The 14,081-nt window shown below is 45.9% G+C and overlaps 1 protein-coding gene across 1 annotated transcript in view; it reads left to right on the top strand.

Annotated features, from left to right (window-relative positions):
- pde3a (phosphodiesterase 3A, cGMP-inhibited) overlaps window positions 1–14,081 on the top strand; it is a 483,881-nt gene that overhangs the window by 360,737 nt on the left and 109,063 nt on the right. Inside the window, exon 4 of the mRNA XM_078235322.1 lies at window positions 606–763. Within this exon, the coding sequence (XP_078091448.1) occupies window positions 606–763 (158 nt within the window). The remainder of the gene's footprint in view (window positions 1–605; window positions 764–14,081) is intronic.

The raw sequence follows: 14,081 nt of genomic DNA, 5'->3' as shown, positions 1-14,081 counted from the left end.
AGGGAAAAGACAGCAGATACGACAAAGACCTTGTGGTTCATTAACTTTCCCTTTTGAGATGATTCAAACAATGCAGTCTTGAATTCTTCATTGTGTGTGAGCAGATCCATTGTGTCTGAGGAAAATACTGTTTAAAACAATAATTGCCCTTGACTAGTTAGGTGACTGTTAAACCATCAGAAAGATGGATTTGTAAGAAGGTTTAATGAATAAAATGCATAAATATCCCTTTATCACAGTCTTGGATAAACTGAGCAACCATTCTATATAATTTGATTTAATCAACTGTTTATTCTATTTACAAAATTGCAGCATTTTTCTTTGTTTATTATGCTTTAAGATGTGATGAAAAAATCTGTTGTTTAATTTATAATTGATATTTTACTCCAAAAAGATGGAGAAATATTTATTGAAGAGATTTTTTTTGATAGAATCAAGGAACTGCAATTGCATTTGAGATATTGTACTTTCCCACTTCTGCCTTTAGGATTGAGCTGAATTAACTTTAAGATGATATTGTCCACACACACACGCACACCTGTTTTTTTAAAAATCAGGCTTATTGATGATTTCAGCTGGTTGTTGCATCCTTTTGTTTCCTGCAGCGACTGAGGAGAAGTCTGCCTCCGGGATTATTGAGACGGATTTCATCCACATGGACAACGACAACCTCTGCCACTGGCCTGCCCACCATGGAGCCTGGGCCTGTTAGGAGGGACCGCAGTGCGAGCATCAAGCCCTCTCAAGAAGCCCCATCGGGCAGGTACGCATAGCTTGGTAAATTTTGATATATATAAAGGAACTGTACTTTTATTTCACAACATAAACCGAAGCAAAAACCACAGGCCTGTGGTGAACACAAACAGGTCCCAACCGGGGCAATGGAATAATGACAGTGGAGTTTGCATATTCTCCCGTTGTCTGCGTGGGTTTCCCCTGGGTGCTCCGGTTTCCTCCCACAGATGTGCAGGTTAGTTTGATTGGCCATGCTAAATTGAGCCTAGTGTCAGGGGATTAGCAGGGTAAATATGTGGGGTTAGGGAAATAGGGTCTGGGTGAGATTGTGGTCAGTATGGACTCGATGGGCTGAATGGCCTCCTTCTGCACTGTAGGGATTCTATGACCCACTTAAGGGCCTGCTCGGTGTATGAAGGCTCGGTATACGAGCTCCACCTGCTAGGGTAATCCCCAGAGAGCTCGTATTCAACGGGTCCTACAGAGGGGTCAATCAGTGATTCCACATGCAAGTCCTGGGGCTTATCACAATGTGCATGCAACCATCTGCGCCTCTGACCAGTGGAGCCAATGGGTTTTAACGGAGACAGGTGTTGACTTTGAGTTTCCCTACAAATGTTCTCGATGCGGTGCTCCGGAAATTATTTGTGTACGCAAAATGGAAGGGCGTCCATGAGCAAAGCGAAGGAGGCATGGATTCAGCTCTGTTCATTACTCTGTCACTGAAGTTTTCACCAAGAATGAAAATGTTGCAGACAAAATAGTTAAATATTTGGTTATATCTAGAGTGTCCTTGAGAGACCACATTCTTCCTTGTGCATGTCATGAGGAAACAGGGCCGGCATTAAATATTCACGGGTCCTGGGCACCAACAAACTTCCTGCACACAATGCTCATTCCCCCCGCTACTGCTCCCCCAACCACAAAGCCTCCATCATTCACCAGGCCTTCCCATCATGGAGCCGGAGTCAGATAACCAGAGGTATCCACTGTCACCAACTCCCCCCCTCCCCCAGCCACTTCATCATTAACAGAGAAATGTGCAATAAAATGCCTAAAATATTCAATCTTGTGAAGAGCTGTAGAGTACCGGCACTGCAGAAGGCGGCCATTCTGCTCATTGAGTCTACATTGAATCTCCAAAGGAGCATCTTACCCAGTACCTACTCCCCTGCCCGTAACCATGTGCTGTTACTATGGCCAATCCACCTAACCCGCACATCTTTGGCCTGTGGGAGGAAACCGGAGCACCCGGAGGAAACCCACGCTGACACGGGGAGAAAAGCCAATTTACTGCGGATGCTGGAATCTGAAACCAAAAGAGAAAAGGCTGGAAAATGTCAGCAGGTCTGGCAGCATCTGTAAGGAGAGAAAAGAGCTGACGTTTCGAGTCCAGATGACCCTTTGTCAGACACCGGGAGAAGGTGCAGACTCCGCACAGTCACCCAAGGCCAGAATTGAATCCAAGTCCCTGGCACTGTGTGGCAGCAGTGTGCTGACCACTGCGCTGCCCAGTGTGGAGTATCATCATCTTCTTACTCCTGCTTCAGTGGCATCTTTTCGATCTGCTCATGAGCTCCTTCATCCTTGTCATCCAGCCATTGGAAGCATGTAACACAGTCACAGTCAGACAACCAAACCTATTCACTGAACCCGCCCCCCGCCACGCACCATTCCCTGCACACCCCCATCTCCCCCACCCCACGCACCATACCCTGCACACCCCCATCTCCCCCACCCCACGCACCATACCCTGCACACCCCCTCCCCACCACATGCTCTAATTCCAGCTTTGCCTGCTGTGCATTTCTAATTACCCAATCAGTAGATATCATTGTTTATTTTTACAGTAAGTTATGTCTGCAATTGCCTTCATGAAGGGCCCATATTCTGTTGACACTGATTGGCCTCTCTGTAGGACCCGTTGAATACGAGCTCTCTGGGGATTACCTTAGCAGCTGGAGCTCGTATACCGAGCCTTCATACACCGAGCAGGTCCTTAAGGGGGTCATAGAATCCCTACAGTGGCCCTGAGCGTGAAGCCCAAATTCAAGTTTTCTTCAGGTTTAGCCGCCCTACTTTAGGGCGGCACGGTAGCGCAGTGGTTAGCACTGCTGCTTCACAGCTCCAGGGTCCCGGGTTCGATTCCTGGCTCGGGTCACTGTCTGTGTGGAGTTTGCACATTCTCCTCGTGTCTGCGTGGGTTTCCTCCGGGTGCTCCGGTTTCCTCCCACAGTCCAAAGATGTGCGGGTTAGGTTGATTGGCCAGGTTAAAAATTGCCCCTTAGAATCCTAAGATGCGTAGGTTAGAGGGATTAGCGGGTAAATATGTGGGGGTAGGGCCTGGGTGGGATTGTGGTCGGTGCAGACTCGATGGGCCAAATGGCCTCCTTCTGCACTGTAGGGTTTCTATGATTCTATGATTTTCTATGACCTTAAGTCACAGTGCCGCAAAGGTGACTTGACAAAGGATTTTCAGAAGTAAGTTTAATCAGTTTGGGTGCTCAACCTCCTGAGGAACCAGAGGAGGCCGATCAGCCCCTCACTTTTTGACCATACAGTGAGATTCTAGCTGATCTGTGATCTAAGCCCATAAAACCCTGCCCTTGCCCTACACCAATGAATAGTCCTGGTTAAAATGCATTTATTGATCACATATCGAGAGTTGGCATCTGTGACCATTTTTCACAAGAGCGTTCGAAAATTCTAACACCTTCACTCCTGAAAGAAAAGCAAAATACTGGAAATCTGAAATAAAAGCAAAACATGCTGAAAATACAGTCGAGAGTTACTCAGGTGACTTGGGTAAAAGCAAATTACTGCGGATGCTGGGATCTGAAACAAAAACAGAAAATGCTGGAAAATCTCAGCAGGTCTGACAGCATCTATGGAGAGAGAATAGAGCCGACTTTTTGAATCTGAATGACCCTTCGTCAGACCCGCTGAGATTTTCCAGCATTTTCTGTTTTTAATCAGGTCACTTACCTGTTCTGATGACCGGTAATAAAATTGAAATAGACATGGAAACTAACCGGATAATTACCAACCCTCCTCCCCCTCCCTACCCACTTCACTCTCACCCCATCCACCCCCGCCCCCCTCCAGCTGTTGAATCGATACTCCTCCCTGTTGGAAGAAGCACTGATGGTGGCAAGGGGACTGTGTGTAACTCTATCACAAAAATGGCTTCATATCACCGTGACTGACCATGCTGGTTAAATCCGAAAGGACATAGCTGCTGGACTGGGTCTGCCAGATCATAGAATCCCTGCAGTGCAGAAGGAGGTCATTCGGCCCATCGAGTCTGCACCAACCACAATCCCACCCAGGCCCTATTCCCGTAACCCCACATATTTACCCTGCTAATCCGCAGATGATGAGGGAACCAATAAGCGTGAGAAACCTCCCTCGCCCTCACCAACCTATCTGTCGCAGATGCAGCAGTCCATGACAGTATCAGCGGAGTAACCAACGCGCCAATCCGTGTGGACCCCAAATCCCACCTTCACGGTGAGGGAACGTTCCAGCGTCTTGTGTGGAACTATGACTGTGACCAATGGGATAGACTTCGAACCGATCAAGCAGCTCAGAACTGGAGCTTCAGCTTAATGTGTCGCTCTAAGGACAGCATCTATAATGATACAGCACGTCCTCAGCACCACACTCCATTGCCAGCTTCAGCTTTGTACTCAAATCTCTGGAATGGATGACTCCACATGCGACCACTGTGGGTGAAATGTTGGGGTCTTCATTCAGATAGGTTTGTAGAAGGGCAGTTGGAGCAATACTCTATAAAAGCAAATTACTGCAGATGCTGGAATCTGAAACCAAAAGAGAAAATGCTGGAAAATCTCAGCCGGTCTGGCAGCATCTGTAAGTCATGATGTGGAGATGTCGGCGTTGGACTGGGGGAGAAGTCTGGTGTTGTGAGACTTCTTACAGCATCTGTAAGGAGAGAAAAGAGCTCACATTTCGAGCCCAGATGACCCTTTGCCAAATCTCTGTCAGAGCAATACTGTCCTTTCTTCATTACTCCTGATCACTGGTTTGTATGTTACTTTTAATCATAGAAGAAGGCCACTCGGCCCATCAAGCCTGCACCGACAACAATCCCACCCAGGCCCTATCCCTGTAACCCCACATATTCACCCTGCTAGCCCCCCTGACAATAAGTGGCAATTTACCATGGCCAATCAACCTAACCCCCTGCACATTTTTGGAGTGTGGGAGGAAACCGGAACACCCGGAGGAAACCCACTCAGACACGGGGAGAATGTACGAAACCCACACAGACAGTGACCCAAGACCAGAATTGAACCCAGGTCCCTGGAGCTGTGAGGCACTGTGTCAGTGTGCTGCCCATTTCATGCATTGCTGCTCTGTTCCACCAGACCAGGGCCCATGGAATAATTACATTGTCGGTGCCATTTGCAATTTATAGACGAGCCCCATGATTTTCAGCAGTCGTTATTGTTGGTGCTCGTGACTCGAATCTTCTGCTTGCCATGGGAATTCCAAAAAAGTCGAAGGTTCTGCAAATTGTGAGACTTGCAAGCAAACCACTCGTCCTCCCTTTTGGAATACTTTGGAAGAGTTACCCCTTATTTAAAGCGGGGATGAGATCACTACTAGATCAGTCATGTGCTTATGGAAGAGGCAAGCAGGGGCTCAAAGGGCTGAATGGCCTCCTCCTGCTTCTCTGCAGCCCAGCATTGTGAACGTGTTGACAGGCTGTCCTTGCATGGCCTGGCGTATCCTCACAATGTAGCGCTGTGGGTAAGACTGTGATGGACTCCAGCTGGCTGTATCGATGGTAAGGGAGCTGAGTGAGGAACGTTACAAATATGGGATTTCTGGTCCACTTCGCAATGCAAATGGCCAATTTCTCATGTGAACCGTGTAATACTTTTAAATGGTTGCACATTTAATGTCACCTTGTGTCTACTTGACGCACCATTCGAGCTAAAATTTCAGGACTCGGGTGTGTTCTGTTTGCTTAGCCCTGAGGCATATATATCATTTTTGACGCAGTGCCACAGAGAAAGTGATTTGCTATGTGCTCAGCCATATTTTACCCTATTTCTAAAGAAATGCAGAAAGGTTTGCCAAAAGCAACCTTTCACGAAGGCAGTGTTTTCAAAGAAGTTTGCTACATTTTCACTAAGTAATGCTTTGAGTTTGGGAGTATATTTTAACCCATAAATATGGATTGCATTGTACATTTTGAGAATACTGGTGATGGGGAATTGGAAGGATAGAGTCCCGACAGTACCGAGAGAGGCCATTCGGCCCATCAGGTTTGCACCAACTCTCCGAAAGAGCATCCCACCCAGGTTCTGCCCTATTCCCATAGTCCCATGCATTTACCATGACTAATTCCCCTAACCCTACACATCTTGGAACACCAAAGGGCAATTTAGTATGGCCAATCCACCTAACCTGCACATCTTTGAACTGTGGGAGGAAACTGGAGCACCTGGAAGAAACCCACGCGGACACAGGGAGAATGTGCAAACTCCACACAGTCACCCAAGGCGGGAATTGAACCCAGGTCCCTGGCATTGTGAGGGTGCAGTGCTAACCACTGTGCCACAGTGACATCCTGATGGGTGCTACAAGTGGTATGAATCACTGCTCAGTCACTGTGTAAAAGGGGAATCTGGAGGCAGTCTTTCCTCATCACAGGTTTATTCACATAACCCATGGAACACAGGCACTGCCTCACCTTTCCCCCTTTTGACATGGGTAAAACGCGGTTCTTGTATATACTTCAGAATAATGCCCTAACCTTTCCCCAATTGGTAACAGCTGCCCACACTTCAATGTGACAGGATTGCAACATTAACGAGGAGTGTTCGTAATCAGTAACCGTAGTCTCCTGCAACCCATCAACTCTGAGATCTCTGCATTCATTAAATTCTGGCTTCCTGTGAATCCCCAGTTTCCATCACCCTACCATTGATAATCATGCCTCCCTCTGTTTAGGTCCTAAATTCTGGAACGCTCCTCCTAAGTCATTCCTCCTCTTTACCTCAAGGGGCTACTTCAAACCTCTCTCATTGACCAAACTTTTGGTCATCTGGGCTAATATTATCCTAAAGTGTCTCAGCAACAAATTAGATTGGCACCACTCCTGTGAAGCACCTTGGCATTTAGAGATGCAGGCTGCGGTCGCACACAGTTTGTTGAGAACAGTAAGATGGGTGATGCGTCTTTTTGACGCTGAATCAGTCAAGAAGCCAAATCCCAGAAGCACTCTACGCATCAGTGCCCAAGATATACGTTGACAGGGTGGCACAGTGGTTAGCACTGCTGCCTCATCGCGCCAGGGACCCGGGTTTGATTCCGGCCTCTGGTCACTGTCTATGTGGAGTTTGCATGTTCTCCCCGTGTCTGCGTGGGTTTCCTCCCACAGTCCAAAGATGTGTGGGTTAAGTTGATTGGCCGTGCCAAATTGACCCTGGTGTCAGGGGGATTAGCAGGGTAAATATGTGGGGTTCCGGGAATAGGGTCTGGGTGGGATTGTGGACAGTGCAGGGTTGATGGGCCGAATGGCTTCCTTCTGCAGTGTTAGGGATTCTATGATCAGTGCCCAAGACATGTGCAAGTCTAGTAAACAACAAACTGAAGTTAGCAACTGGAGAATTTCCTTTCCTTGTTTGATGTCGAACCTAGCATGCAGACAACAGTGGCAAGGCGGTATTCATTGCTCGTCGCTAGTTGCCCCAAGAGCATGAAGAATCAGCCACATAGTATGGGATTGGAATCACGTGTAAACTGGAGCGACAGGAATAAGAAATCAGCTTCCCTGAAAGATATGTGTGAACCAGTTGGCTTTTTACACTTCAGGCAATTCCTACCCCCTAGCCCCAAAGTTAACACATCTGTGAAATCTAGTTTCACCATTTGTCATCGTGAGATTTGAATATTTATATTTTTCATTGCTCAGTCGGTGCTTAGCTCCAGAGACAAATGCCTCAAAATTTCCACTTTCCTCTTACTCTATTAGGCTTGAAACAACTAGAATGAATGCACAAAAATTGTTGCAGCTAATGTATATAATTAAAAGCCCACAATTTGTGCTGGTAATGATGGGGAAGCTGTCAGCGCGCACTGCCATTCGCAGACAAGACCAACAGCAATTTCTGGCATCCACGTGTGTGTGGATAAATGTAGAAATTGGCAAGTTGCTGTCAGTGCAACCCTGTTCCTCCACAGGGTCTTGGTGTGGTGGCCTCGGATTGACACAGAATTACTGACTTGACATGAAGTTTATACACATTATTGGTGTAAAAATCAATGCAAATATTAAACCTTGTTCAATCAGGAAAGTCTGAGTTTTGAATAGACTACCACATCGTAACTACCCTTGAACAATCTCTCTGGTCTTGAGAAATATTCTTTTATAAGTGTCATTCCCTTAGAAGAAGGTTTAAAAACTGTTGATCTTTTAAAATTTAATATATTTTTTGAAGATTGTCTTGCAATTTATCTGCTCCTTTAGTCCCATGTGCGTATCCCAATCTTTATTTTGTTTCTTGCGCAATGATTTAAATGTAAATTGTATTCCCTGCTTCTTGCTTCCTGCTTTACTGTCTGTGAGAAATCTTTAGTCTGATTGGTTGATCAGCCTGCTTGCTGCCTACTCTGTTACTGAATACAGATCTCCTTGAGATTATTTCAAATTAAAAGTGGTATTGGAAAAGAGCTATTTAATGCTCTAGAGAACTCTCAATCTATGGGCAGTTTTTTATAAGGTCAACAGTGAGTGCAGTCCTATCACTGCTGGCCACAACGTCCAGGCCAGTGTCATCAGATACACGAGGTTAAGTTAAGCTTTCTTGTTTAAAAAAAGTGCAAAGAATTTGGAAATCAGAGATCAGACGCACCAGAGATTTTTGTGCAGATTCAGCTTTTATCAGTGGTAGTATTCATGGCTGCTAGACAAATGTCTTTGGGTACAGATTTTTAAAACATTATTTACTCCATCCTGAAAGTTACAAAGCCAATGCTCAGAGTGGACCGGGCAAACCCAAATCCATTCCTTGCTGGCTCCAAAAACCAAATTCAAAATCCAATTGAATCCAATTCATTATCTCCACATGGGAGACAAACAAGATCCAAGCTGACAAGATAAGGCATTGCACCCCATCCTGAGCTTGATCCAACGCTAGATCTTAGCCAAAAGAGTACAGATGCCACGCCATAGGGTTCAGCATGAAGCCATGTTCACACTTCACCTCAGTACTTGAGGGAGTTTTTTTTCATTCATTTGTGGGACATGGCATCGCTGGTTGGCCAGCATTTATTGCCCATCCCTAGTTGCCCTTGGAGGGCAGTTGAGAACCAATCAATGTGGGCCTGGAGTCACGTGTAGGCCAGACCAGGTAAGGATGGCAGATTTCCTTCCCTAAAGAACATTAGTGAACCAGATGGGTTTTTCCGACAATCGAAAATGGTTTCATGGTCATCAGTAGATTCTTAATTCCAGATATTTTTTATTGAATTCAAATTCCACCATCTGCCATGGCGGGATTTGAACCAGGGTCCCCAGAACATTAGCTGAGTTTCTGGATTAATAGTCTAGTGGTAATAGCACTGGCCATCGCCTTCCCATCCCTGATGCACCATCAAAGGTACTCCTTTGGATGCGGTATCTAACCTGTCCGTCCCCTCAGCTTGATAAAGAAAGATCCTCTGGCTGTTCAGAGACTGTGAGAAGTGCTTACCCCAGTCCAACGCCGGCATCTCCACATCATGTACAGAGACCTGCAGGATATATCTGCTGCTGTTAAGCCAACAAAACTAAAAACCGATTATCTGGCCATTCTCACATTGCTATTTGTGTGATCTTGCTGTGCGCAAATTGACTGCTGCATTTACATTACAACAACGATTACATTTCAAAAGTGTCGAATTGGTTGCAAAGCGCTTTCCAGGGCTGCAAAAAGTGTTCTATGAATGCAAGTTTTTTTTTTCTTTTATTTTGCATTACTGCAATTGGTGTTTGAAATGTGAGGGATTAAAAATTAATCATGCAGATTGTTTCTGGGAAATGGATTCCTGGCTTTTGAATATCACTTCTCTGGCTCCTTTGACCAAAACAGTTTAATTCAATTGGACAGTGTGATCTGATACATACATCAGCTGTGTTGAGGGTGGCGTGAATCATTTTTATGAGCGGTTAATGCATTCTGTATCAAGGCACCAATCAGTAGTTGAACTGAATGCAGGAGAATTAGGGAAACGACTCTGCAGGTCCTTAACATTGAAAAAGATTGGGACACCAATTAAAATAACAAATTTCAGCTACTACCTAAATATCGTCCTTGCATTTTCCGATAAACTAATTTAGCCCTTTTATTTCGCCTTCTTTTGTAATGTATGAGTGAACTGAAATCCCACAATTTTGGCATTTTATTAAAAATGATTGGATTAATTAGAATAAAGCAAACCGTTGCTGTTTCTGTACAGTCAGAGTGATCCAGCTGCCCCATTAGACTCCTATAAGCCGCTTGATTCTTCCATATCTGTATTACGGCAGCACTATTCCTGGAAGAGAATATCTGAATTTCAGTGAAAAAATAGACCATCTTCAAGCTCTTGCTGTAATAAATAATTCTGTCGAATCGAGCTGGATTAATGTGCGCTCAGGCCAGTTTCTACCTTATGACAACCCAAGAAAATGCTTCAATTTTGATCCTACATTAGAGACTGCATTACATAGAGAGATTGGCAAAATTTAAGTCAAAGTTGCTCATTCTCAACCCATTATGGACTTTACTTATTTATATTTTATTGCACTGTGGTTATTTGGCTGAATGCTTTGTATATCTTAACTCTATTCAAGATGTTAGCCATGCCACTGAGTGTTAAACTATCAAATTGGTTCAGAATAGTTGTGATTATTGGTTATCTGGATAGTCATTTGGTAGTGCAGCAGTGTGTATTGCTCAGAAAAGATACATGGGCTGGAATTCTCTGGCTTTTCCCGGTATCTTCTGGTCCAGTCGTTGGCGCACCCCCTCTGGGAGTTTCCAGGTGGCCTGGGATGCAGTCAGTGGGAATTCCCATTGACAGCGGAGGGACCAGAAGATCCCGCCACTGGCAAACGTGCCACAACAGGGAGGGTTTTTGACTTGGACTCTGATTGGTGAAGGCATTCTCCATGGCAACACTTCCACCAATCGGAATTCACTTGCCAACCAATCAGCACTTTCTTGTCATGCAGTATAAGTTGTTGTTCCCGTCACATTTGGTATTCTTGTGAATTGTCCTGATGAATGCAAGACAAAAAGCTTCGACAACACGTGTTTTTTTTCAGCAATACTCAAATATTTGGATATAATAAATGTACAACCAGTATACTATAGGTAACTAGGAAGGCAGCGGCTGCTTGGAACTATGCAAGTTCACTAAACAGAAGAATCTTCAGTCCATCATGTCTGTGCTAATTCTTAAAGCAAGCAATCTAAAATTCAGATTAACACTGAGCTCTGACAAAGGGTCATCCAGACCCGAAACATTGGCTCCATTCTCTCTCTTTCGATGCTATCAGACCTGCTGAGATTTTCCTGCATATTCTGTTTTTACAATCCAAATCTAATCCTAGTTCCCCGCTGACTCGCTGGCGTCTTCCAGCTGGCAATATGTATCCTGTAACCACACCATCTCCCTCTCCTCCTTTAAGATCACCCCCTCCCACCTTTGACCAAGTGTGGAATTACCCTTTCCAATGCCTTCCTCTTTGACTTGAGGTCAATTTTTGTCCGACTGTGCCCCAGAAACATAGAACCATTGAAAATAGGAGCACGAGTAGGCCATTTGGCCCTTTGAGCCTGCTCCACCATACACTATGACCATGGGTTATCATCCAACTCAGTAACCTGTTCCCACTTTTCCTCTCCTCACTACCCTTTGATCCCTTTAGCCTCAAGAGCTATATCTAACTCCATGTTTAAAACGTACAACATTTTGACCTCAACCACTTTCTGTGGTAGAGAATTCCACAGGCTCACCATTCTCTGGGTGAAGAAATTTCTCCTTATCTCAGTCCTAAAAGGTTTACGCTATATCCTTAGACTGTGACCCCTGGTTCTGCACTCCCCACCATCAGGACCATAGAACATAGAACATAGAACATAGAAAGCCACAGCACAAACAGGCCCTTCGGCCCACAAGTTGCGCCGATCACATCCCCACCTCTAGGCCTATCTATAGCCCTCAATCCCATTAAATCCCATGTACTCATCCAGAAGTCTCTTAAAAGACCCCAACGAGTTTGCCTCCACCACCACCGACGTCAGCCGATTCCACTCACCCACCACCCTCTGAGTGAAAAACTTACCCCTGACATCTCCTCTGTACCTACCCCCCAGCACCTTAAACCTGTGTCCTCTCGTAGCAACCATTTCAGCCCTTGGAAATAGCCTCTGAGAGTCTACCCTATCCAGACCTCTCAACATCTTGTAAACCTCTATCAGGTCACCTCTCATCCTTCGTCTCTCCAGGGAGAAGAGACCAAGCTCCCTCAACCTATCCTCATAAGGCATGCCCCCCAATCCAGGCAACATCCTTGTAAATCTCCTCTGCACCCTTTCAATGGCTTCAACATCTTTCCTGTAATGAGGTGACCAGAACTGCGCGCAGTACTCCAAGTGGGGTCTAACCAGGGTCCTATAAAGCTGCAGCATTATCTCCCGACTCCTAAACTCAATCCCTCGATTAATGAAGGCCAGTACGCCGTACGCCTTCTTGACCGCATCCTCCACCTGCGAGGCCGATTTAAGAGTCCTATGGACCCGGACCCCAAGGTCCTTCTGATCCTCTACACTGCTAAGAATGGTACCCTTCATATTATACTGCTGCTTCATCCCATTGGATCTGCCAAAATGGATCACCACACACTTATCCGGGTTGAAGTCCATCTGCCACTTCTCCGCCCAGTCTTGCATTCTATCTATGTCTCGCTGCAACTTCTGACATCCCTCCAAACTATCCACAACACCACCTACCTTGGTGTCGTCAGCAAACTTAGCAACCCATCCCTCCACTTCCTCATCCAGGTCATTTATGAAAATGACAAACAGCAAGGGTCCCAGAACAGATCCCTGGGGCACTCCACTGGTCACTGACCTCCATGCAGAGAAAGACCCCTCCACAGCCACTCTCTGCCTTCTGCAGGCAAGCCAGTTCTGGATCCACAAGGCAACAGCCCCTTGGATCCCATGCCCTCTCACTTTCTCAAGAAGTCTTGCATGGGGGACCTTATCGAACGCCTTGCTGAAGTCCATATAGACCACATCCACCGCTCTTCCTTCGTCAATGTGTTTGGTCACATTTTCAAAGAACTCAACCAGGCTCGTAAGGCACGACCTGCCCTTGACAAAGCCGTGCTGACTACTTTTGATCATACTAAACTTCTCTAGATGATCATAAATCCTGTCTCTCAGGATCCTCTCCATCAACTTACCAACCACTGAGGTTAGACTCACCGGTCGGTAATTTCCCGGGCTGTCCCTGTTCCCTTTCTTGAATATAGGGACCACATCTGCAATCCTCCAATCCTCCGGAACCTCTCCCGTCTCCATCGACGATGCAAAGATCATCGCCAAAGGCTCCGCAATCTCCTCCCTCGCCTCCCACAGTAACCTGGGGTACATCCCATCCGGTCCTGGCGACTTACCAACCTTGATGCCATTCAATAGTTCCAACACATCCTCTTTCTTTATGTCCACATGCTCGATCCTTTCTGTCCACCGCAAACCAGCAGTACAACCACCCAGATCCCTTTCCACCGTGAATACCGAGGTAAAGTATTCATTAAGCAGCTCCGCCATTTCTAACGGTTCCGCACAAACTTTTCCCCCTTCACCTTTTAAGGGTCCTATGCCTTCACATCTCATCCTTTTACTCTTGACATATTTGTAGAAAGCCTTGGGATTCTCCTTAATCTTACCCGCCAAGGCCTTCTCATGACCCCTTCTCGCTCTCCTAATTTCCTTCTTAAGCTCCTTCCTACATCCCGTATACTCCTCTAAATCCTTAACACCTCCTAGCTCTCTGAACCTTCTGTACGCCTCTCTTTTCTTATTCACCAGGTTCATCACAACCTTCGTGCACCACGGTTCCCGTACCCTACCAACACCCCCCTGTCTCATCGGAACGTTGTCATGCAGAGCTCCAGACAAACATTCCTTGAAAATCCTCCATTTCCTTCGGTACTTTTCCCCAAGAATGCCTCCTTCCAATTTACCCGTCTAATTTCCTCCCTGATGACACTGTATTTCCCTTTACTCCAGAGAAACACTTTCCTAGCCTGCCTGATCCTATCTCTTTCCAATGCT

The sequence above is a fragment of the Mustelus asterias genome, chromosome 19 (assembly GCF_964213995.1).
Source record: "Mustelus asterias chromosome 19, sMusAst1.hap1.1, whole genome shotgun sequence".
In the NCBI taxonomy this organism is placed as follows: domain Eukaryota; kingdom Metazoa; phylum Chordata; class Chondrichthyes; order Carcharhiniformes; family Triakidae; genus Mustelus; species Mustelus asterias.
The sequence above is the reverse complement of the archived record's forward strand: the minus strand, read 5'-3'. Positions and strand labels throughout refer to the sequence as shown.